The sequence below is a fragment of the Hypomesus nipponensis genome, chromosome 18 (assembly GCF_054491055.1).
Source record: "Hypomesus nipponensis isolate SF chromosome 18, ASM5449105v1, whole genome shotgun sequence".
In the NCBI taxonomy this organism is placed as follows: domain Eukaryota; kingdom Metazoa; phylum Chordata; class Actinopteri; order Osmeriformes; family Osmeridae; genus Hypomesus; species Hypomesus nipponensis.
In genome coordinates, this window is record NC_140378.1 from 15,943,969 (window position 1) to 15,969,612 (window position 25,644).

General features: G+C 46.0%; 3 protein-coding genes and 1 pseudogene across 3 annotated transcripts; 1 reads left to right on the forward strand and 3 right to left on the reverse strand.

Moving 5' to 3' along the window:
* LOC146252396 (ADP-ribosylation factor-like protein 8A) lies at positions 1-3,892 on the forward strand. The gene is made up of 7 exons (XM_084681091.1): positions 1-439; positions 998-1,078; positions 1,178-1,251; positions 1,362-1,455; positions 1,624-1,691; positions 1,768-1,838; positions 2,121-3,892. The coding sequence occupies exons 1-7, from the start codon at positions 317-319 to the stop codon at positions 2,171-2,173; spliced, it is 564 nt and encodes a 187-aa protein (XP_084537217.1). The 5' UTR covers positions 1-316; the 3' UTR covers positions 2,174-3,892.
* A 3,537-nt stretch (positions 3,893-7,429) lies between these two features.
* On the reverse strand, positions 7,430-10,745 carry LOC146252397 (G-protein coupled receptor 37-like 1). The gene is made up of 2 exons (XM_084680506.1): positions 9,918-10,745; positions 7,430-9,250 (listed from the first exon to the last, which is right to left on the reverse strand). Exons 1-2 carry the CDS (start codon positions 10,614-10,616, stop codon positions 8,351-8,353), a joined length of 1,599 nt encoding a protein of 532 aa, XP_084536632.1. The 5' UTR covers positions 10,617-10,745; the 3' UTR covers positions 7,430-8,350.
* Positions 10,746-11,852: 1,107 nt separating this feature from the next.
* LOC146252398 (protein-glutamine gamma-glutamyltransferase 5-like) lies at positions 11,853-17,141 on the reverse strand (annotated as a pseudogene).
* Positions 17,142-19,241: 2,100 nt separating this feature from the next.
* On the reverse strand, positions 19,242-25,308 carry e2f1 (E2F transcription factor 1). The gene is made up of 7 exons (XM_084681320.1): positions 23,895-25,308; positions 23,679-23,781; positions 23,275-23,494; positions 22,900-23,052; positions 22,602-22,716; positions 22,056-22,299; positions 19,242-21,685 (listed from the first exon to the last, which is right to left on the reverse strand). Exons 1-7 carry the CDS (start codon positions 24,141-24,143, stop codon positions 21,441-21,443), a joined length of 1,329 nt encoding a protein of 442 aa, XP_084537446.1. The 5' UTR covers positions 24,144-25,308; the 3' UTR covers positions 19,242-21,440.
* Positions 25,309-25,644: the final 336 nt, after the last annotated feature.

Consider the following 25,644-nt stretch of genomic DNA (forward strand, 5'->3'; position numbering starts at 1 on the left):
CCAACAAGGAAGAACTGGCTTTCTAAGGAGTCGACAGACAGGCAGGCGAAAGGCGTTGTAAACAACTGAGATATATATATATATAAAAAAATACGGATTACATTACACAATACCTTATTGTTCGTAGTCTAATTTCGTCTTGATCCATAAGAAACAAACTATTGGAAAAGGTTTCGTCCTCCGACGTACTGTCACTGCGAGCTAAATTGAAGCTTTGTAACGTTAGCCATAGCTAGTTAGCGTAGCCACCTCTTCCAACAGTCAAGAAAGCCAGTACTGGAATAGTAGTAGCCGTGACACCTCAAACCTTTCCAAGATGATCGCACTTATTAACAAGCTCCTTGACTGGTTCAAAGCCTTGTTTTGGAAAGAGGAGATGGAGTTGACATTGGTTGGACTCCAGTATTCGGGCAAGACGACATTCGTAAACGTGATTGCGGTACGTTAAATGTGTCCTACTGGTACTAGCCTAATGTTGTGCTGCTACTATTAACCAGTAACTCAAGTCAGTGACACTCATCAGCTGATGTGTCCATTGTTGTTCTATTTAGCTAGCTAGCCTTAGCTAGCAATAGCTTGCTACTAAACCCTAGAGATATATTGTTTATCTTACACGTTTACAATCCAGTTTCATTTCCTAAATGTATGATCTAATGCCGTCTTTATTGACCTCGATCGTTTAACCTGTGAATCGTATTATTGCTGTAACTTGCCTGTAGATGTAGACTAGCAATCCAATATTATTAGAACCTGGTCATTAACTGCAAATGAGGCTCGGTGTCTGTTTAGTTCTATCTCCAAGGCAGTAATGTGTAATTTCTACAAACATTACTTTTTAAGTTTACTCGAACTCAAATTGTTTAAGTAAGGCCGGCTCCGACAGACTAGAAAACCAGTACCAGTCTAAACAATGAGATTAGAGAAGTGAGACAATTGACACCTTCACATTCAGTTAATCTGAAACCAACGGGTGTCTTTTGGATTTCTCTCCTCCTAGTCGGGTCAGTTCAGTGAAGACATGATTCCTACCGTGGGATTCAACATGAGGAAGATTACCAAGGGTAACGTAACCATCAAGGTTAGTAGCACAGTCTATCAGTCTGTTCAAATAGAAAAGTACTGGTGTGCTTATGAGCACTGACAGTGTATGTGTGTGTGTGCACGTGTTGTCTTCCAGCTGTGGGACATCGGCGGACAGCCCCGCTTCAGGAGTATGTGGGAGCGGTACTGCAGAGGAGTCAGTGCCATTGTGTGAGTAACCATCTTTATCTAACCACCACTATCCCACTAGTCATATTAGTTCTCATCCTCAACTAGTTATTGTTATATTTTTCACATTTATCAATCTGTGTCTCGTGCAGGTACATGGTAGATGCAGCAGACCCAGAGAAGATAGAGGCGTCGAAGAACGAGCTCCACAACCTGCTGGACAAGCCTCAGCTGCAGGGCATACCTGTGGGTACCACAAGAGCCTTGATCTGGGCTCTCCAACTCTGTACCTCCACCCCATAAGACCTGGAGACCTCTACATTAGCTAACTTGACCCGAATAACTCAGATTCAGCCTCCCTCCCTCCTGGTTTTGATTGATTCAAATGTCTGACTATCTCTGTCCCTGTCCCAGGTGCTGGTGCTGGGGAACAAGAGGGACTTGCATGGGGCTCTGGATGAGAAGGAGCTGATAGAGAAAATGTAAACTATTCATGGATTCATCTTAAACTCTCTGTGTGTTGATGTGTGGTGTTAACTGGTGTACTCTGGTGTGCAGGAACCTGTCAGCCATCCAGGACAGAGAGATCTGTTGCTACTCTATCTCCTGCAAGGAGAAGGACAACATTGGTTAGTAAGGCTATAGTCATTTTCACATACCCTGTCTTCCCTGTCTACCTGTCTATTTTCGACTTTTCCACAATCTCTCTCCCTCCCTATCTTCCTTCTTTCCACCACCCTCCCTCTCCACCCACCCTGCTCTCCTCTCCTCTCTTGACATAGGACTGACTCTCCCTTGTAGATTAGTGTTCCCATTGGAAGTGCTTTTCATTTCCCTATGTCATGCCAGGCAGCTTGTCTGCTGTTCCCAGTGTGATAACCACTGCACTTTGTGTGTCTCCCTTCCCCCAGACATCACACTACAGTGGCTGATCCAGCACTCCAGAACCAAGAGGAGCTCTTGAGAACATGGCAGTCTATGACACAGTCCTGAACACCAACCCCCCCCCCCCATCCCTCTACCCTCCACAGCTTGTCCGTAACCCCTATCCCCCCTCCCCTGTCTTTTTTTAATTTTTCCTCTTTTTTTGGGATGCCCTTTGCCCCTTCGCTAGACCGCCACCCCCCCCCCCCCCCGCTGAGGCAACACAAAGACCTTTTACTTGCACTGTTCATTTTCGTTTTTGTAAAATAATCTTCTTGTGACACGCATTTGTCTTCAGGTGGTTAAGCTGCCCTGTAAAAAAAGAAAGAAAAAAAAGAAAATCAAAATCCTTTTCATATTTCATTTAGTTTTTTAGTTTTTTTTTTTTTTTTCTTCTCGAGGCTGAAGTTTATTGTCAGCAGATGCAGGGACCGGGAAGAGTCCAGGCTGAGTTTTATATCAACCCCTAGACTCTGACCCTGACCTCTTACCACCCACTCACCAGAGGTTAGCTTTAGGCTAGTCAGAGAGGACTGTGTGGCTTCTTCTGCCATGTTGCTAATAATTCAAACGCCCTAAGATTTACCAGAACTACTAGGTGGTAGGAGTTAGGAGCCAGGTCAGTACTAGTAAGGGGGTAAAGGGGATGACCGGGTGTGGGGGGGGGCTAGGGGTTTTGGATCCAGTGAGCCTTCAGTCAGTCACTGAGTCATGTGGATATGTTGTTACAGTGGGGTGAGAGGAGCAGTTCTAGAATGTCTTCTGTCATTGATCTCTAGGGATGATGAGCCGGTCTACAGAGAAACATCCATGCTCCGTCCCCCCATCTGAAATGCAGCTTGCAGACCATGTTTGTATCCCTTTCATCCTCCCATCCTAGAAGGGATCACTGATCTCGCATGATGGGATGGTTCATACTAGCTTTGTACGGCATACAGTAGCTTTCGCCTGTCCGGTCATGTTAGATCAGTGATTACCTCAAGGAGGGGTGGAAGGAAGGTTGCATTTTAAGTGTATTGAAATCCGGCCCCCTAGTCTGGTCCTGTCACTGTCATGGCTGCCTGTCACCTAAGTTGTCAAGCAATATCTGCTATTTGTGGTTCACGACTGAACCACGAAACACAACAACTCTTTCACTGTTCAGCATCTTCTGTACCGTGCTTTATCATTGGCTAATCAAGTTGTTCTCCTGTACGGCCAGTCAGATTATGAACAGTCTCTATGTAGGTACAGGTGGTAGGTCTGTCCATCAGTTTAATAGGAGTGCAACCTGGTGTAGCCCAGGTGGGTGGAATATTTCTGCTTTGGAAGATGCCATTGGATAAAAGGCAAAATTCCATCCTACTCGATCAGTCTACGTGTCAAAATAATCACACTCTGGAGCACGCCGCTGGCTGGCTATAATGAACAGCAGGCAGCCAATCAGAGCACACTGTTAGACATCTCATACCAACTAACAATTGAAGCTTCTGTCTGATTTTGTAATTTATGAATGACTCTGCTTCTTACATCGCCAAACGTAACCATGGATTATCGACTAGGAACAACACAAGGATCATTACTTATTTGTTTGCATGCTCGGGCATAAGTATTTGTGGGACCTTTGAGAATTAACTATAAATGGTTATTTTTATGGCAAATATAGTAAATACTGTATCAGTTTTAACCTGTTTGTACATTATTGTTTCAATTCAGTTAATTGTGTTTTTAATAGGACATGCTTGTGTATGATACTAACTAAAGACTATGTTGAAAAGAACTGAATTGATTGTGTCTTTTATGATATGTGTGCATGCATTTGTGTGGTGCATGGTCCTCTCCTGTTGTGGTAGTATCCAGTGGTAACAATGCATGGAATACAAACAGGTATCTTTCCCTGCTTTGTAGCACTGTGTGGTGCAATATTGAGCAGCAGGGGGCAGTCACAGCTCATGGTCTACATTCTAATCCTGCCGGGCATCTAGGGGTACCCTAACACATACAATGGGGTGCACAGTAGACGTGTGTGTGTGTGGTCATCTCCACGGTAACAGATCCTCCAAATAACTATATGAGATGGTACCCGGTATGGAGAGCTGTAAGATGGACTGGTATTTGCCTCAAGAAGACAGTGCTGATCTAAGATCAGATCAACATTTTTAGATCATGATGTTTTAAGACAAGGGCAGCAGACCTGGCCTGATTATACTGCCTTACTACTGGAAAGTGGAGAATTTTGAAAGACACCAAGTGCAGCCTGAGTAACTGGCCAATGACAGGTGAGAACTCATCCTAAACCAACACAAACCAGCTCTGACTGTGACCCTGCCTCCCCCTCTGTGCTGTCTCATTCCCTCCCTCCCCATGACAAGCAGAGCAAGGAGTCCAGAACAAGGAGGTGTGAGACCCAGAGAGGCTCGGGAATTTAGAGGCTGGAGGGAAAAAATAAGGGGGCCAGAGGCGGTGAAGAAGAGAGGTGGTGAGAGACTGGGCTGGCAGGATGAATGCTAGTCACTATCATTCCTGTCTGCTCTCATTTCCCCTCTTCTCTAAGTTTATCCCTCTGTGCTTTCTCCCCTCTAGCTTTCTCCCTCTCCATTCCTCCCTCTCCACTCTCCTTCCTTTCTCTTGGGCTCTGGGTGTTTGGCCCTACATACTAACTGTTCCTCCAGAAGGGACAACACCACAATAACCACACAGCTCTGGGCTTCCTGTCCACACAACAAGGTGGGTTGGGGTCAAGTGTGTGTGTGTCTGTGTGCGTGTGTGTATGTGGGTTTGTGTGTGCGCGCAAGTCGTGGGCCAGCCTCCTGTTTCAGATGTTTGTGTTCTTCCTCCCATGGCCCAGACCCTCGTCATGACAACCACTCTCACCCCCAGCCCCCCCACCCCGTCAGTATTCCCACCGAACAAAACAAACATTGTCCGTTCTCCAGGGGGGGAGGGGGGGGGGCTGACAGAGGCTGGGTCGTCCTCAGGAGTGGGGACAGTCAGGTCATATTAGTTTATGTTCATTGAGCCTAACCAGAAACACGATGCTCCAACTGATAGATACTCACACTGGAGTTAACGCCACACATACTCACGTATGCACAACTGCGATCTCTCACGACACATGCACACAGTCTCACCTCCTCGCTCTCCGACATGCAAGCCCGCACACAGACATTCTCTCGCTAATTGCCACACACACACATCTACAATCGGCCCTGAAGAGAACCCTTCCCATGCGCTCTTCACACACAAACACACACACACACACACTGAACTGAGCTGAGAACGAAGAGCCATTCAGTGTGTGACTTAGTCTGCTTTCTCTATGTTGGCTTCTATGCACAGAAACAGCCTGCCAGCCAACCAGCCTGGCGCAGCCACAGCACAGGACTCTTGCTGCCTGCTTCACAGTGTCTCCTCAGCAGAATACCAATAGTCTCAAATCAAAGCCAACTGGGCACTTGGTTCAAGACACAGCTCATGTCCCCTGCTTAGACTGTTCATTACAAACAGTAGTGGATTCATGTGGCGTTGACACCACCCAGGGCAATGCCCCAGCAGTCAGCAGGATGCAGTGCTGAATCCCCCTGGATGAGGGCAGACGTTGTACTGCGCTGGGTGCTCCATGTGTCGGCCATGTCTCTAGCAAGTTTCAGGGATGGGCAGGGCTGCTCAATCAGCTGATCGTGGCATGCACAATCCTAATATCCCTTTTATTTTCATTTGAGGTCAACCGAATGTAGTGTCAAGAGTTTGACAATTCTGTGTCGTTGTAGAGGTTGTGAGGGTATGAGAACATGGTTACAGCATGGGTAACGTTTAACCCCATGCTAGTGTTATGTTGAGGTAGAGTTGAGGTTGTGAGAGATAGAGTTGAGGTTGTGAGAGATAGAGTTGAGGTTGTAAGAGATAGAGTTGAGATTGTGAGAGATAGAGTTGAGGTTGTGAGAGATAGAGTTGAGATTGTGAGAGATAGAGTTGAGGTTGTGAGAGATAGAGTTGAGGTTGTGAGAGATAGAGTTGAGGTTGCTCGGTTGTCTGTTGATGAGTGTTGGTGGCTTCATTAAGGGAACAGAGGAGAGACTGTTCTTGGCCTCTCATTAGCAGCTAGAGGAACTGTCTGACCACTACTAATGAGGCGAGCTCCCCTTTCTAATACTCCCTTTCTGTCTCTCTCACACACATGCACACATTCTCTCTCTCTCTCTCTCTCTCTCTCTCTCTCTCTCTCTCTCTCTCTCTCTCTCTCTCTCTCTCTCTCTCTCTCTCTCTCTCTTTCTCCTCTCTCTCTCTCTGTTTCTGTTTTTTCTCTCACCCACATAATCTCTCCCTCTCTCTCTTGCTGTCTTTATATTTTCCTTTTTGGCACTACCTCTTTTGCATGGTCCCTCTATCACCCTCTCTCACTCCTGGCACACAGTGAACATGCTGTAAGACAGAAACAGACTCCAAACAGGACACTAAGGGCTATCTGTTTCTGTCTTCCTTTACTCTCCTGTTTGTTTTGCTCTCAGTGTGTGTTCCCTCATTCTACTGCAGATGAAGTGAAGTCAGGCTGAATCGTGATTCAAATCAAGCCTTCCAAAACCTTTGTTCCTTTGGAAACAAACCATATTGCTTCCGTTTTATACTTGTAAAAAAAATAACCTTTCACTAGTATAACTGCCAGTCATACACACCCACACACACAAACACTGAAAATTAGTTCAGAACATGGAGTCCCTCCTGATGGTCCGGGTGGTTAAAGAGCCTGGTTGCCCGGGGTAACTGGGCAGGGTGGGAACACTGGGCGAAGCTCGCCCGGGTTCTGGCAGTCTGACACACACGTGAATGTTGGGTCTGTAACCTGGCAACTGAACTGTAGTCTGAGAGCATTGATATTCTTAGAGGCATCTGGCATGGGTCTGGAGAAGACAATGAAGCCTTCTGAGAGTGGCTCAGTGAGAAGGGGAGGTGGAGGAGAGGGGGGTAGGAAGTGAGAAAGGCAGAGGATAATGAGAGAGAAACCGGTGAGTGACATGAGACATACTAAGACAATCAATAGAAGGAGTAGTCAGTCTTGGAAGCAATACCACTCCAACTAGCCTACTATAACTATTGTGTCCCAGAGCCATAACCAAACTATGTCATCACCCACCTTTGATTGACCTTCCATGATCGTTGTAATATAATAAATATTCTAAATTCAGTTTATTAATGAAAAAGTGAAATTAATAATTAAATCCCAGAAACATCACAGCTGATGAAGTACATTACAAATCTTTATTGGATAAATTAAAGACTACTACAGCTAGTTGGTTTAAGTCTAAATTCACATTCTCAAAAACTGTACATCAGCTTCACTTCAGGCATAACTAATCTTAGTTATAAAACAATTTCTGCTTAAAATATGATTTCACAGCATTTTCATCAGCAGACAGCAGATGACTATCAAGTCTCAACCAATTCTTGATTTGAAAAATATTATATTATCAAAAAACTGGGTTGGCTAAAGGTAAGGGAGGTCGAGGTGAGTGGTGGGGGTACTGTGGATGAGGACAACTTCTAATGCAAGGCAAGGCTGGCTGCGTCACGTGGTTTATCGAACATGTAAACAGTGTGATGTGACATCGTCATAAAAAACATAATTAACTCATGTTTCCTGTCCTGTGGAGAGGAGAAGACTGGTTAGTTAAACCTAGCATACAATCTAGACTGGTTCAGTTTTACGATGACCTAACAATCCTTAGAATAAACACCACTGTGGAGTGATTCACTCCTCTACAGGTAGATTACTGACCGGGGTCTCCCCAGCCTCCTAGACTGAGCTTGTGAGTCAACAACTTAAACGACTGTACAAATATATTCCACCGTGACACTGGTTGGACTGGCTGGAGCTAGTTATGCTAGCTAGCTAGCATCTAGCTCTGGAAAGTAGCTGGAGGCTAACAGGCTAGCTAGCATCGCTCTAGAAAACGACAATACAGACGACATTACAGGCATGGGGGGTCAAAATAGAAGGGTCAGGAGGAGACAAGAAAGGAAAAGGAGTTCTGCATTTAGACTGAACACTGTTATAAGATTGTGAGAAAAGAGAGAAAGAAGAAGGAAACTGATGTATTCAGGTATGTTGAATGGACTGAAAGACTGGAGGGGAGAAATTGATAGAAAACAGATGCAGGTAAGTAAGGACCAGGATTCAGAGAGAGAGAGAGAGAGACAGACGGGCTTGAGAAAGCATGGAGGAGGACCAGGCATGCCCAGTTCAACTGGAGCCGCTGATAGACAGGATGGTGGAGCTCTCCTTGGCCTTGTCGAAGAAGATGGACGAGGACATCTCGTTGGTGCTCTTCAGCTTCACCTCAGCCCCGAGGGAGTGGCCTGAGTGGGAAGGGGAGGAGCCAGAGCCGGCGGGCTGGCACTCTTCGCAACAACAGCAACAGCAGTCCATGAAGGCCTGGCCCAGAGACTTACACAGGCAGAGGAGCAGCACAGGCGTAACCGATGCCTTGAAGAACAACAGGAAGTGGTTGATTAGCGCCAGCAGGGCGGCGGTGTTCTCGGAGATGGACGTGGCCGTGTAAGCCAGGACGATGTTGCAGACGTTTTCGGGCAGCGTGCAGATGGCGTAGACCACGGCCAGCGCCAGGACGGTGCAGCTCAGCTGACGCTCCACCAGCTGCACCTGCAGCTTCTGCTGCTTGGACGGCAAGCGGTCGCCCTGGCCGCGTTGGGAGGCGAAGCTGGCGGCTGCGGCGTTGGCGTCGTTGGTGACGTGGCAGGTGGCTAGCTGGCAGAGCAGGGTGAACACCACAGGTAGGCAGAAGTAGCAGCCAAAGTACCACCACATACGGGCCTGGTGGTAGCTGTGGAGCAGGGAGTACAGGGAGTCCGGCAGGGGCAGGGTGGAGGGGGACGTGGGGTGGATGGAGCAAGAGTCCACCAGGGCCCCAGTGGTAGGAGACACAGCCTGGCTGAGCTGCCAGAGTAGGAGCTCGGGGGAAGCTAGGACCATGGAGCCCACCCAGACGAACAGCAGCTTGAGCAGGACCGAACGGCAGCGCTCCACGCGACGCACTTTGGGCTGCAGGGAGCTAGTGGCTGCATGGAACCTGTCGATGCCCAGAGCGCACAGGCTGAACGATGTCACGCCCAGTGATGTTACCTAGGAGATCAAAAAAGGAGGCTTATTATGGGATCTGTAGCTCAGTCTTGGCATTCACTATATGGGAACCGAACCCCGCAGTCCACAAGCATTTATACTTAGATAATCAAAGCTGTTATACGACCAGCGCGTGGCTTTTAAACCAGCTCATCTACAAAGATGCAAAAGCAACTGTATTGAAGTTGTGATGTTGCCATGGTCGTATGAGAAAGGAGAGATCTTTTCCTATCTTTTTGTTTGGATGGTCAGAAGCTGAAGCTCAGACTGATCCCTCAGAGCTGTTCAGTAAACACACCTCTGCTGATCTTACCAAGAGGACTACTCTGGTGACAGTTTGTTGGCATCTCTCATTCTCTCTTTCCCTCAGTTGTCAAGAACATTTTTTTTGTAACTGTAATATACTATTGCAGTATTGAGCCTCTTATATAATGTGTTTAACTTATACCTATTATTAAAATATTTCACATTACCTTATCACATCATATTACCAAATGTTTTGCTATCTGGGTCACCATTAAAATATTTTACATGACATGAATAATCCAAATACTAATGCACACTAAAACATGGAGAGCACTTAACATTGTTAAGTCTGGAGAGCCCTTAACATGAACACAATCCTGTATAATGCATGCATGTACTGTGTTTCTATATGAGCCACACCCACCTCCATATAAGGCACCAGGCGGCAGGAGACCTCTCCTAGCAGCCTCTTATTGGTCAGCTCGTTGAAGACCACTACAGGAAGACAGAAGCAGAGAACCAGGAAGTCCCAGAATGCCAAGCTGGCCAAAAGATAGTTCCAGGAGCTCCTCATATAGTAGTTGTGCCACACAATGCACATCACCGCCAGATTACCCACAATTCCCACCGCCAGCACCACCAGAGACAGGAAAAGGATGGCGTAGGCACTGTAGGAGCTGTCTGTGACGGGGAACAGGGGGTTGCGGATGTGAGTGATGCCCCTGTCGGTTTCGTTGCCGTGGTTGCCGTCCTCAGCCCCCGCCTCTGCCTCTGCCTCTGCCTCATCCTCCTGAGTGGAGTTAATGAGCTGTGTGGCTCTGGGGGTTGTGAAGAACTCGTTCTCATAGGAGTGAGAGAAGGTGGACTGTTGCTCCCCTGTGTCTGGGTCTGAGTCCTCCTCCTCTGCTCCTCGAGGAGCCCTTACGTGCAGCACAGACCCCAGGTCCTGGTCCTGGTCCTGGTCAGGAAAACCCCGGCTCTGAATCACCTGGATGTTGAGGTGTTGGAGCGAGCTCAGTCCGCTGTGCTCCGCGCCCTGCCCAGGCTTCCTCAGCAAGCCACTGCTCCTCCCCGCTGCAGGCCACACAGCCAGAAGCACCAGCACACACACAGAGGGCAGCATCTTCACACAGATCTGACACAGGCTCTCTCTAATGGTCCAGCTGGTCCTAGGATCTCTGCCTCGAAGTGGAGAAGAGAAGAGTCAAAGTAGGGTTAGGTCCACTAGAGCAGAGTCGAGTGTGGTAGAGATGCTCCGCTAACTCTGGGACATCAAGTGAAACATCCAGTAGCTGCCGGTCCAAGCTGGGGTGCTCTCTCTGTGTGTCGGGGTGCAAGTGAGGGGAGGCTGCCTGAGAGTGTGTTTGTGTGTGTGTGTGTGTCCTGCAGTCCCTCTGGCTGGTCAGGGAGGGGAGAAGCGTCCCCTGGCTGCTCAGACATGGGTGGCTGGGCCCTTTGTAAAGAGAGAGACAGCAAGCCAACCAGAGGCTGGAACACCTCTCTCTCTCTCTCCCTTTCACTCTCGTTCTCTACGGAGCTCGGCACTGCTCATGCCCTCTTCTGGCCAGAGTGGTCGTCATACAAATGCTTCATTTATGAACCACAAGACACTGTTAATACCAACTATTCCTAACCCTTTAATGCATAAGGTATAAATAACTGAATGGACCTGTTAGTTTGATTTTTGTATTGCGTGTTACATCATATATAAAAAGGTAACTCGTCTCAGAAAAAGAAGAATGTGGAAAAAAAGATTCTTCACCCCCAGGCTAAGATCTTTGTTAGGACAATGAAAACCAAGCATGGCTGCAAGTTTAAACTAGTTTGTCAAGAATTACAGTCAATATTTATTGTGGTGTTTTATTATTTTTGTCATTAATCAGTTTGATTGCAGTGTTAAAATGTATACAAAAGTTTCAATCCATTTTCATCCCTTTAATCAGTACCCTGTCTCCCCAACAGATTGTGCTGTCTGCTCATCAGAGCACAAGTCAAATAATGGCTCTTAGTCTTCAGACTAGCTAGTCAGACTGTATACTAGTACAGCCATGACTATAAGTCACACATGCACAAATGAACACATACACACACAGAGCAGTTGGGTAAACAGACAGAAATGAGAACAAGCGAAAAGCTGCTAAAATGAATAAATGTAAATGTAATGTAACAAGCCCTTTCACTGGAGAGTCTCTTAAGATCAACAAGCTTTCTAATAGCAAAAAGTGCATACTGTACAAACAGCTTTGTTGATGAAACAAATGCCTCCTCATCTGTAACTGGCACATATTATTACCATGGTTCTCACTGACAAAGCAAGCTCGTTCATGCTCTTATCTCTGCAGCACACATGTCAGCAGCTGTGAGTGTCGGACCTCGCAGGATACACTCCCTACCAGTTAAGAGTACGAGAGATGCATATCCTACTATGAAGGGTAGGACTGCATGTCCATGACTGCCTCACTCGATTGTCTGATTGGCTGTGATCACCGTGAATCTACACCAGTCCTGCCTGGTGAAGGGAACGCACAAACTAAACATCATCGTCATACCAGCTGACGGTGACATTTCATTGGCGCTATGGTGTAGATGCGACATGTTATACAGCATATAACATAATTGGTTACTAAAACCACCTTTTAAACGAGGGAGGGAGAAATGCTTTCAAAGCCTTCAGTGTTTGCTAGGGTATGGCCGGGGAGAGTCATGCGGGGGAAACGGAGAGCACGTGGAGGCTCCTGGTGATGGCAGGGCTGTTGCTGTGTGCCAGGCTGGCATGAAGCAGCTTGGTGCCGGGGGTGGATGACCTGAGGGTCACCCTCATCTCCATGCTCTGACCGGGTTGTAGCAGAAAACTCCTGGGAGGAGGGAGAGAGGAGGGAGGAGGTGGAGGAGGGAGGATGTGGAAAGAGGAGGGAGGAGGGAAGAGTAGAAGGAGGAGAAGGGGTAAAAGAGTGGAGGAGAAGAGGTAAAAGAGTGGAGGAGGGAAGAGACAGACAGAGAGAAAGCTAAATGACACAATGACATTCCGTTCCACTGAGGTGACAACCAGCACACCTGATGACATTCCGAGACCACATTCCTGTCATACTTTGACCAGTTGCAGTGTCGACCCTCACATTAAATACAGAACGGGTTGCCTCATCGGAATGTGCCTCAAAGAATAGAGGAGGTCCAATGATTTTTTCCATCCAGTGGTGTTAATGTAGAAACGACTTTGTCTTCCCTTGTACATGCATGGGGGGTGATTCAATGTTGTTTTGAATAAAAATAGATATCACATAACATTTTATATTACAAACAGCTTTTTATTTCGTAATCTTACTTAAAAAAAAACACTATCTGACAGTTCAATCAACAAAAATTACAAATAAAAGTCCACTTCCTGTGACTTTTGAAGGCATAGGAAACCAGCAACAGCTGTTTCTGACCGTGGGGCCTGCATCTCTGCGGTGACTCACCTGGTCTGTTGTTTCCCCTCCAGCAGGCCTGAAGCCTCCACAGTCAGCACCGCCCCCCTCAGGGGCCTGGACGAGGTGTTGGTGAAGGAGACCAGGGCTGTGTGCTGTTTCATCAGCTGGAGGGTTTCTCCCCCAAGTACCTGGATTCAGATGTTCCATTAACTAACTTAATAAAGAGTGAGAGTGTGTGTTTGTGTGTGTGTGTGTGTGTAACCCCTACCTCTATAGAGATTTGAGGGGAGGTAATGTTGAACTCCTCTGTGGCGATAACCCTCTCTTGGGTCTGTTCATCCTTCAGGACCACCGCTAAGTTCAGAAAACCGTGCCCCAACAGCACTGGCTCATAGTCTGAGGAAGGGATCTGGTGGCGCACCATCACAGCTGGAACAGAGGATGGAGGATGGGGTTACAGGACAGTACTGTCACCATCGGAACAAAACCCAGAGGGTGGTGGGGGGTGGAGGGGTTAGGGAATAGTGGTGATATTGTCTAAACATGCTCAATGCAAAAGGTATGATGCTATCAGCAGGATAGTACAGCAGTAAAATTTGTGTCTTGACAAGATGATTTACAATGACAACTACTTGTTTCCATCCAACAACCTTTGAATACACAATATTGTACTTGAAAGGGTAAACCAGTATTTACCACTGTATGGTCCCACTTGAAGCCTCTCAGTAGCCTCCCAAAAGGTCTCCATAGGCCTACCATGGTACTCTTCAGCTTGGGCGTTAACACGCTCCTTTAGGAACCTGCAAACATTAGCTCGGTTTGTGATGATCACAGTTAGACAGATGTTCTCTCCCATCACTGGCACCTTGTCTATCTTCAGAGAAACTGCCAGACTTTCGGCTGCTCCTGTGAAAAAAGAGGAAAGAGGGAGGAAAGAGGGTCGGCCGGGAGGAGAAAACAACAGGTGGACAAAGGAGATATTGACGAAACCCGTCATCATTTTTGGAGCAAATGGCATATGCTGAGTCAGTTAAGTCGAGAGGTAGTGCAGTAGATATAGACTGACCTTGTTGTCCGCGTGATGGATGATTTTTGGTACCTACAAATAAACAAGAGAATCAGAAAGAAGCAGTTTGACACAAGAATGTACAAAAAAAGATGTGTGTGGTACAGTCACACCGTTACCGAATCAAGAGTGGAGATGGGTCTTACTCTGCGTGCACTTGTAGGCGCACGTGAGGTTCTGAGGTTCGTTAGAGCCCAGACTCTTGGTGTATATTCGCTGGCCCACCCTCCCCGAGTCCAAGCTCTTCCTCACCACCACCGTGTCTCGGAGGATCACGGTGAAAACAGCCGCGTTGACCGACGCGTAAATAAACGGAGCGTCATAGGGGAGGTTAAAGCGACGGTTTCTGATGGCTCGGACTGGACACGGGCCACAGCAGAACACACCTGAAAGACCAGACCGGGACGCGGCACAGAGATAAGATGACAGGCTCAACCACATTCAACCGCCATTTGCATTCCAAACGCAAGCAGGTTTTAGACTATATTTGTGATTTCTGAAATCTTCTAGGTACATATATTGTACAGTACTGAAGAGCCGATTAACCTCCACTCTTCTCTTGGGGGGTTGGGTCCAGTACTTGCCACCCGTCAAACTCTGGGGTCAGATCGGACCTTCTCATCCAGCATTCCACCCACACATGGAAATTCCTACACGTACGAACACACACACACAGGTACACAGCCCCATATTACAGTGTTTGCAGTCGCAAACAAAAATCCCATTGTGCAAAAAATAGAGATAGATGTCATTTCAGCACCAACCAGATGCTGTCCTTGGATAGGTTGAGTTTTGTTCCAGTGTGGGTGTAGTATTCCTCTATGACCAAGTTTGAATTTGTGTCATGGGCTGAGTTGAAAATGCTCACCACCCTAGATGGGATACCCAGGACTCTCATAACTGGAACCAAAAACACAATTAGTTAGATTGGCTTCAAGTCAGAAAAGATACGTTAACTACAGTTATGAGAAAATCTGCAGAAAATCTATCACTCTAGCCTTATGCTCTGTTACAGTGAGCAGCTAAATATATAGCTGCCCATTGTAAAACACACTCACGAGCACTGGCTCTCTGATCCAACACGTGTTAGACGAACCTGTGCACATAACAGAGGCAAAGACCCAGCACTGTCCATAGCACACTGGGCTGAAGCTGGACTGAGCCCACTTCTTCAGGATGTCGGCACTCCCAGTCCACTCCAGAGGAGACGTGCCGTCCTTAACGCTCCCTGACCAGTCACCCTTTAGGACCCCACGGTCATCCTCGCAGTTCACCTGGCAGCCAGGACAAACACGGAGTGTCACCAGATGAGGAGGATTTATGTGTGTGTGGTTTTCGAAATTCAGTGTGTTTGTGTGATCCAGGCAGTGTATGTGTGTCTGTCTTACCATAGCACAGACCACCCTGCTGAGGTAGGTAGGGTCTCCTCTGGCTAGATAGTCTTTCGGTCTGTTGTTGATGTGCTGGGGGCTGACCTGCAGGATGTTCAGACATGTCTCCAGGACACCCTGCTCATACTGCACTTACAACGGGCAGGAAGGGAGACCGGCAGGGACAGACAGAAATGGAGAGATGGTCAGTCAGACGGACAACTGATATCGTTGTAATGTTAAGTCTTATCAAAGCCACTCACTTGACCAAATATCCAAGGTCTCGATATGACATTTGAAGTTGTACCCATGTACAGAACCCCATGGTCCTTCTTAACGTACTCCTCTCGTTGCTCCTCAGAAGGCATGTACACAGGATCCTCTGAAAGGTAACATCTTTATTTCAGTTATCATCATGATCATCATTTTCCTCCTCCTCATCCTCATCATCATCATTACATTTACATGAAGTCATTTAGCAGTCGCTCTTATCCAGAGCGACTTACAGTAAGTACAGGGACATTCTCCCAGAGGCAAGTAGGGTAATCGAACCGGCAACCTTCAGATTACTAGCCCGATTCCCTAACCACTCAGCCACCTGACTTCATCACCATCATCATCCTTATCATCATTATCACCATCATCATCAACACTGTCACCATTACATCATCATCATCATCATCATCATCACCACCACCACCACCCACCCTGTAGCCAGGGGTTGCAGAGTAAAACAAAGCTCCCGATGGCGTAGGTGCGTCTGCTGTGGAGTCTGAGGATGTTGACCTGGAGCTGGTAAAGCCCCACTGGAGAGAGGGGGGGGGGAAGAGGTGGAGGTTGAGGGACCGGGAATGCACATCCCCCGGGTAGATCTGTGCGCTCCACTGGGTCACTGTCCTTTCCCTGAAGAAGGTGACAGGGATTTCTACAGATAGCTCACCTGAGCAGCAAAAAAAGAGAGCATGGATGTGAGACATTCATTTGTTCAACTGTGTTCTTCTGAAAAGGAATGGCCTAACAGAATGAAAGAGAGGGCAACGGAGAAGGGAGGAAAATAAATAAAAGAGATAAAGAGGTAAGACCAACACAGCAAGAAAAAGAGCCATTTGAGAACAACAAATCAAGCTGAAAACATGCGTGGGAAAGAGAAACAGAAGCCACTGAACTATCCCAGTACCTAGCAGCGCTTCGAGGACGAGAGTTTGAATATTGAACACTGGGTCATTGAACAGCAAGGTGATCTTGAACGACCACCCACGCCGCACCACCAGGTGCCTGGAACTCAGCCCCAGTGTCTTGTGGGACACGTGGTTCTCATGAGCCTCCATGTTGACGTGGTTCAGTGTCAGATGATCCGTCTCTGGGCAGGGGTGGAACACTAGAGGGAACACATTAGGAGAAGCCGGGTGATCTACAGGTCAGCCAGGATAACACACACACACACACATACACTGATAGGCAGGTAAAAGAAAGGATGAGACAAAAAGTGAGAGAGAGAGAGTGAGAGAGAAAGCAAGATAGAATGAAAAACAAATTCCATCATGAAACACTTCTCTTGCGATAAACATGACCCTTGTCACTTACTTCTTTTCAACCTTGCCATACTTGTAGGTACAGACATGTCTGTGTCTGTAATTATACAGACGTATGGCATTCAGATTAATGACCATGGGGTCTTCTGAACAGTGTCAGAACATTGTAGTTACAGATAAATCAGACTGCATGTATGTGACACTGATTGACTCCACTGTACTTATGGGGAACAGAAAGGCCAGCACTATGACAGGAATGCTGAGGTTCATTGTTACTGCTCAGTGTAATGCATGTCTGGTGTTGTGAAATGGCTCTCGATTTGCATCTCCTGTGGGATCTTTAAAAGTGCAAGAACTGTAGCCAGTACAGGTGATAAATAAAGAAACTACTATGCTTTTGAGTGCAAGAAAGCAGAGAAATATTTGTTTTTGCTTTACAATGTGCCATGTTTTTATTTAGCTATTCAGCCTATCCATCTAGTTATTACAGGCACAAAAACAAATTGTGAGCCAAAAATATCGAGCCATGTGTCCTGTAAACAAATGAGTAGTGTAGAATAAAGTAGAGTAGAATGTAGATTAGTGTAGAAACTAAACTCACCCCTTGGCCGCTGCACAAACTGCTGGTATGTGTGATTCATGCTGAGTATGTCTATAGTCTCCACATGACCCTACCAAACATTTCACTGGGAGTCTGCCTATCTGTCTGGCTCTCTCACTTTCCCTCCTTCTCTGCCACAGATATAACAGTGAGACAGACTCCTCCTTCCATCTGGGTGTCCCAGTCATTCACCCTCTCTCCTGGAGAATGTTTGTGTCCACTCCCCCTACAGAGATCTACAGGTGAATGGTTGGTCTGAGAATGGACTCTCTCAACAATCCTCTACCTTTGATGTCCAGACATTAGGGGAGGACAAATCAGAATGGAGGTCAGAGACAGAAGCTCTGATGATCGCAGCTGCAAACAGAGCGACTGACAGCAACTCACCAAACATATAAAGACTATATGCATGTTAATACACTCACGTCACCTCACAAGGAAAGGAGAATCGATAGTTGGGATTATTGATTGCTCAAAGTCTTGTATGTTACTGATAAACCGTGTCACATGTGCAAATTATCTGAAGAATTTAGAAGATGGTTAGTAATCGTTTGTAATGCATGTGGACATGGTTAGAGATAAGATTCACAATGAGGCTTTCAATTCATTGGCGCATCCACACCTTTTTTTCTACATAAAGATACAATTATGTATCTGTAAAGAGATAAAGCAAGGACACATATCACACCCTCCTCAGCAATGTTTACATGGAATTGTTCACAACCATCTGTCAACCAACCCGGTGGTGCAAGAACTTTCACACAACAAAAATGAATCGTTCTGTTGTTTTTCATTGTCATTTCACAATGGGAGAAGAGAACCACAGCATACATACAGCAGGGTGTGTTTAATTACATCCTGTGCTGGGTGTCAAACTCTCATTACAGACTGTGAGACAGTCCCGTCAAGTCCTGGACGTGATTGGTTGGATTCCAGGTCATTGTGTCATTGGCATGATTGCAGCCTGTGTTGTTTTGTACCTGTGTGTAGGGATAGGAGACAGTAACACCATTTAGGTTACACACTACATACCAATACAGTAGTAAACACTGTAGGGTACATAGTAATTCAATGGTAGTCAGTGTCAGTGGTATGGGTTATTACAAAAGAGTAAGAAGGCACAGTATGTAGGAGATGTGAGGTCTCAATGGATGTTGTGAAGTGGGAATGTTAACATCAACTTACACCTGGAAAGCCCAACCTTCTCTTAAGTTCCTATGTGCCAATGTTGTTACTAAAAGGTATTGCTATGTAAGTACATGTAATTGAATGTGGCCTTAATGTAAATTGTTGAGATAGCAAGTATCTATGTGATTTGAAGGTAGTACTATGGAATGTCAACAATCCTGATGGGATACTGAACTGACCGGTGTAGGAACTCACTAGGGGGGGTTTATTTTTTTATACATCAAAAGAAACTTAACATATTGTCACGCATGCTAAAAAACAATATGGTCCAAAACCTGGCAACTTGACTGTTTTGATTTAGAAGCAAGATCATAGACCTTCTATTATTGATCCAGGGATAGATCTCTCTCCCCCCCAACCCCAGTTTAGTGCCCCAAGCAGGCCCTTAAGGCAGGGCGCGGAGGAAGACAAGAGGTCACAGGTTTGAGACTTTTACATCACGATGTGATGATTTGCATCAGTGCCATCATGATATGGTGCAACCGAGACAACACTGTCTGTCAACATCTGTACCCTCATCGCACCCTTCATGTCAGCATGCTACATCTTGTCACAGTCACAGTGAGGAAGGAAATGGAGGATCGAATCTAAATGGTTTTTATTTCTTCGTTTTAAACCAAACTTGATACAAAAGAGGACATGCTCAAATCCACTCAAATTCAAAAAGTACAAAATATATTTTCATCACTTAATTTGTGACCACCAAAAAATAATTTCTGTAACAATGTTTTTACAGGAAGCGCAGAATTGATGAAGATTGATTGTGATGTAGCTGGATAAGCCCTCTAGGTTCTATTAAGCACTTAGAACACCAGCATGACCACTGTCAAATATCAAGCCTGACTATGGCATACTATCCATCCAAATAAAACTCAGCGCACCAGTTATTCAAACAAGTTCATTTAAACACCTCAATTATACCCACAAAACTGCTATAAAGTGAACGAGTCAAGAGAGCTTGACTAATTGGCCAGCTAAATTTCCCAAAACTATATTTTTCAGTTTAAAATAAATGGTCAAACTAATCACATAGGTGACAGAAGCAAATTAAAAAGCAACTTATGCTTTTTGAAAAGTTGGGTTTACTTGTTGGAACGCCCTAAGAAAGCCAAATCTACCATCAACATCACCAAGCAAAATGCTTGATATTACTTTTTCAACAAATACTTTTCTTATAAGGCACTGCATAAGTCCTGCAGAAAATAGTGAGATGTGATAAAAACAAACAAAACATCCAACATTCATAAAAGCAAACATATCAATTAATTCAGCTGCCATTTTGAAAGAGAATGAAACTGAAGGCCAGAGACCGTGGAAACAGGCTCCTTGATGGTTGCTTCAGAGAACCAACCTTCCCATTGATGTGCCTAAGAATTAGCTTATGATGGGGTAGGAGAAAGGCACCCCTGGATCTGGGAAACAGGAACGTAGGTCTAAATGTATACGTACGTACATTCATACAGCCACAAGAGTCTCTCGGTAACCAGCTAAAATAAACTTAAAAATGGAAGGTGTGACCCAATATCTTACATCACTTCCTCTGACCATCACATCATTTGATACCATGACTGAATACTCCCAACCCCCATCCCTTTCCCAATCGACTGGAACTGATGCAGTATTCCTGTACCACATAAAATCCATGAGAAGACACCCTACTAAATAAATATTAAATTTGAACAATACAACATTCCAACACACAAACACACAATACTTTAGCAGAAATACAAGAACATGTTGGAACCCATGAGCAGACCAGGGTAGCTTCAGAGAGAGCTAACACGCAAGTAAACACAACAAGTTGACTTCAAGTGCACTGAAGTAGGACAGGGACTATAACAGGATGTTAAACTCAACCAAGACAGAATACGTCACAGGGATTATGATAAGATTAACAATGAACTTCTATATGAAAAGCATGATGAAATAAAGGAGCTCAAATTTTGGGCAGGTGCGTAAAAGAGAATTTCCTAAAAAGGTAACAAGATGTACCCTGTGGATTTATTGATTTAAGGCATGAACTTGCCCTTTCTAAAATTGTAAAAAACAAAACAAAAAAAACATAATATTTTTGTTAGGCTTGCGGCTTATGAAATGTTTCTCAAAGTCATGAAAAACATCTTAAAATCAACTCTTCCTTTAAAAGTCTGTCAGTTCAATTTACCTGAGACTAGGACTTATCACATCATGAACAACTTGACAACACAATTCAGTAATATCTCAGAGAGCCAATACTCCAGCTGTTTTCATTCAGAAGTCCTTATCCCACTGACTGTACACACTTGCAAAAACCACAAATAGAAATAACTCAAACAAACTGCTTTTCTCCATCAGTAGAAAAGATCAAAACATTATTGGTATAAATACGTTAAATAGCCTAACTAAAGCTAGATTCTTGGTTGGATGATTGAAGTGCTGCAGTAGTATTAGGCGCTGTCTGAATTCAAGGTTAGAGCCTAATTTTGGGTAGAGGCAGTGTGTGTGTGTGTGTCGGGGGGGCAGTGCCTCTACCACTTGAAAGAAGTGCAGTTATAAAAGGGGCGGAGTCACATCTTCATTCTTCAGAACTCTGAAGAGGGGTAGGGTGGTGAGGATCACATGAAAACTTTTCTTTCAACCTTTCCTTAGAACAGCGGATGTAAAAGGGTGTGTTTGATGAAGACGTGTCTGGTTTTGTCATTCTGAACATTGCTCACAACTCTTCCTAAGAACACCGGCTGTATGTGTGTGTGTGTGAGACGGAGATGTCTCTGGTCGTGTGCATCTCTGTCCCCATCCCTTTAGAACTCCAGGGGCTTCAGGTCCCCAAAGTCACAGTCAAACAGTTCACTGATGCCCTCGTTATCCTCCAATCCGAAATGGTAGTCATGGCTGTGGGGCGGGGATATGTTAATGAAACCGTCCAATGGGAGGGAGAGGCACTCGCCGTTGCGGTCTAAGAGGAAGTCAGAGGAAGACAGGGGTGAAAAGTCAAAGTTGGGCATCTCTCCTAGGTTAGAGAACGGGTCACCTTCCAGGAACGATTCTGAAGAAGACAGAAAAAAAGAGAGCATGTGTGAGGATGGAGGTGATTTCAGAGGCTATTAAATCAAAAGGTTGCCAGTTTGATTCCCGTCTGTGCCAGATGAAGTTGTGTCCTTGGGCAAGACACTTCAACCTACTTGCCTCGGGGGGAATGTCCCTGTACTTACTGTAAGTCGCTCTGGATAAGAGCGTCTGCTAAATGATTAAATGTAATTTAAATGTAAATCTAAGTCCTAGCACTTGACATGTTACCTAAAAAAAAATGTAAACACCAGAAATAATTTAAAATCAAAACCAAACTTAAAACAACCTGCCAATACAGACCAGGAGTCAATGACCAGCCATCAGTACTCAAGAGAGAAGAGCCTCACCACTGTCACCACACAGCTGCAGAGGGGACGACTCTGTCCGGGAGGAGGAAGCCATGGCCGACGTCACTTCCTGTGTGGAGGAGCTACTGTGAGGTTGGGTGACGGTGGCGGACGAGGGCGAGGGGGGGGTGGCAGGTTTGGATGGGCTACTTCCTGTCACTGGGCTGCAGACCCCTGAACTGTCGTCTGGACACAGGAAGACGTCGATGGGACCTCGCGTGCTCTTCAGAGACACCTGGTAGCCCTGCCGTGTGTAGAAATACAATCAAATGAATGGTTGATAGAGAAACATCCCGCAGTCCCCGCTGATTGAGTCTTTTCCTCTTTTAAACGGGAAAGACAAGTGCCTCGTTCCCAAAGCATAACTACGACACTTAAGAACATTTCAAAATCCCCAATCCGTTAAGACCCAGTCGGCAGGACGACCCGGTCGGCAGGACGACCCGGTCGGCAGGACGACCCGGTCGGCAGGACGACCCGGTCGGCAGGACGACCCGGTCGGCAGGACGACCCGGTCGGCAGGACGACCCGGTCGGCAGGACGTACCTCGCTGGGCTCAGACACCTGCATCTGGGTCTCAGGCGGGGCTCTGATCACCATCACCAGCTGGTCCGGAGAGTCAAACGACTTCCTCAGGTCCTGGCATTTAACATAGGCCAGCGTGGTGAGGGGTCAAAGAAAGACACTGAGGCAAGGCAATGAGCCAGAGATAATGGATGTGCATAGAGACACCGACAGTCACAACCAGATACACACACACACACACACACACACACACACTAGTCACACACACCTCGACAGCGTCAAACCAGACACACACACGCCTTTTCTGGTGAAAGGATATTTCTTGTTCTGGGAGTCCTCAGTGAGGAGTCGGAGCTGGAGGTTACATTTAGTGATGAGCTCGTCCAGTTTGTCCTCTGCCTCGGTCAGGTGGGAAACCTCCTTCTGCAGGTCTCGGTGTCTGGCCACAGAAGCCCCGTCGATTCGGTTGCCCCTGGTGAGTGGAGGGAAGAGACTACCGTCAGGACAAGATGACAGTATGTCCCTGTTTCTGTGATCGCTCTTGTAGTTGTACTGATGCACACATGAAAGGGCATGTATCTACTTTTAATCCAATCCCCAAAAATGTATCAAATAAAAAAAAGGCTGTCATTGTTCCTTGAATCAGTCACATCACAAGAAGTTATTAGAACTATTCTGACCAATCAGGACTCACAGCCACTGGATGTTGTTTTTAGACTTCTTGGAGATGAGCTGGATGCCTTCCAGGACATTGGTGATGTCATAGATGCGTCTCTTCTGCACCTCCAGAATCTGCGAGGCCCAGTTGAGGTCGACCACGCCATCAGGGGACTGGGCCAACAGATCCAGGAAGCGCTTGGTGGTCAGGTTGAGAGACGTGTCATAGCGGGACTTCTCTGCAGAGGCCTTGGGGACTGAGGGGAAGAAGAGGGGGAGGAGAGGGGGAAAACAGGTAGAGATGGGGACCATTACTGTCAATTATCAGCTGGCTTTGTGACAAGGTTTTCCATGTGACAGGTCTGGAGTCAGAGCAGAGGTGAGTGAGTGCTAACCTTGAGCCACATGCATCAGTAATAAAACAGGAGAGGGGTTGTGTACCTCTTGGAGGGGCTGGCGTGGAGGGGGGGGCACGGCCCAGGGAAGGGGGGCGAGAGGTGCTCACATACTGGTGGTCACTATCCAGGTCCAGCTTCCTCTTCACCTGGGGAGGCATAGACAGACACAAGTCAAGCCACAGGCTCTCCCCCTCTCTCTCACGCTCTCTCTCTCACACGCGCACACACACACACACAAACACACATTGCAGATTCGTACCGGAGGTCGTCCTAGAGTCGGTCTCCTCTGGTCCTGGACCACCACGTTGGCCGGTCCCTGAGGGGTGGCAAAGAGCAGGATCTCCCCTGTGGTGGTGGGGACAGTAGTTTGGAGGCCCACATTGTTTGGGGTAGAAATGATGACAATTTGGTGGTCCTGTGACAGGTCGATGCTTCCAGCATTGAGAAGAGACTCGAAGTCTGCCAGTAGGTCCTCCGACGTCTGACCCGTTATAAGCGTCTCTGACATCGCACAGACCAAGGGAACGCAACGTGCCTGGCCCTTGGTTATGTTTAGGGGCTTGACTCAGGTCCTCTGTTGTTAAAGTTGCTAGTTATGAACACCCTGTGACGTCTTTCATACTGAATGATTGAGGGTAACGGTGCAAACGTGCTGGAAGATTGTGCTTAAAATTTAAGAGATCAATCATATCTAGTATTGACGTTTACTTGCACAGAAGCGTAGAATAAGTTACACTAAAAGCCTAGCTAACTGACTTACTTATCCAAACTGCTTCGGTTATATTCTATATTAGAGAACAAAACAGATGTTGGAACAGCGAGTTGAAACCAACCCCAGCTAGCTAGCTATGTAGCTAGGGAATTAGAATGATTATACTGCAAACATTGTAACGTTAGCACCATGCACAATTACTAAGCGGCCAATTATACCGCAAGTACATTCAGAAACGTTAGCTTACTTGCTAGCCTGTTACTACTAGCAAAGGTTTACTCTATAACTTACAGCTAGCTGTAAAGCTAATCTTTTGTTTTCATCTTTCCTGTCAGAGTACAGTATGCGTCGAGGCCTGGCCAAACCACAGTCAAGCTCTTTTCTTTTCTCTTTGTCAAGCAATCGTGCAAGCTAGCTATGGCAAAACAGTCATGACTTGTAAACAGTTGTTAGTAACGCTGTCCAGAGCTTTGAAAATGACTTACAGAAAAATATGTATATTCACCGGAGGACAAAGATAGGATGAAGTAAAACTTTAAGGCTGAAACTAAAGCAACAATTTTGAAACAGCACCAAATTTCAAAACTAACAAACAATAATACTATTTATAGCTCTAACATGAATAATTTTTTAATTAGATCACAAATTTGCACTATTTCAGTTTCCATATATATAGGGCAAGTTAGCATGCTAACAAGCTCACTTGTTATTACTGACAGCAATAGCTAGCGGACTACCCCCCTGTATTTCTGCCAGGGCTCTCAGGAAGCAATCCGAAAAAAACAGGAATAATAGTAAATAATCCAAAAACGATATTTATATCCGGATAGCATAGCATGTACACCCGTTCGCTGATAACCTTCGCACTGGCTCGTCAACCAAAGTTGTCTCTTGACCCCGAAATCTGCTGTTATTGTTGTTATTGTCCCAGCTGATCAGAACAAGGGTTGGGGTTTGCGCGCCAAATCTTTTTTGCCGCGAAACTTACACGTGCATGGAACATTACGATTCCGATTGGCTGAGAGAGTTACGTCTCGAGAACGTGGCCGTACAAGCCTGTCATTGGCTGCCTACAATGCCATTCTCAAGACGATCGTCTTTGAACAAAATAAAAAAGCCATGAAAAACACAAAAATATATAAAAAAGAGACATAAAAAAGTTGATCAAATGTTATCTGCAAACTGGACAGTTTACTTTGAACCATTTGATTAACCACAACCAAGATGTTTTCTGACTTCTTGACTCCATTGACTAACAACTAATTTAGAGTCAGTTTATCATTTCCCTATCCATAAC

Coding starts and splice junctions, on each gene's coding strand:
- e2f1 (XM_084681320.1), bottom strand. CDS start 24,143: ATGTCAGAGACGCTTATAACGGGTCAGACGTCGGAGGACCTACTGGCA. Junction 23,782..23,894: donor CGACTCTAGGACGACCTCCG/GTACGAATCTGC, acceptor ATGCCTCCCCAG/GTGAAGAGGAAGCTGGACCT. Junction 23,053..23,274: donor AAAAACAACATCCAGTGGCT/GTGAGTCCTGAT, acceptor TCCACTCACCAG/GGGCAACCGAATCGACGGGG.
- LOC146252396 (XM_084681091.1), top strand. CDS start 317: ATGATCGCACTTATTAACAAGCTCCTTGACTGGTTCAAAGCCTTGTTT. Junction 1,252..1,361: donor AGAGGAGTCAGTGCCATTGT/GTGAGTAACCAT, acceptor TGTCTCGTGCAG/GTACATGGTAGATGCAGCAG. Junction 1,692..1,767: donor AAGGAGCTGATAGAGAAAAT/GTAAACTATTCA, acceptor TCTGGTGTGCAG/GAACCTGTCAGCCATCCAGG.
- LOC146252397 (XM_084680506.1), bottom strand. CDS start 10,616: ATGCTGCCCTCTGTGTGTGTGCTGGTGCTTCTGGCTGTGTGGCCTGCA. Junction 9,251..9,917: donor GCCTGGTGCCTTATATGGAG/GTGGGTGTGGCT, acceptor TTGATCTCCTAG/GTAACATCACTGGGCGTGAC.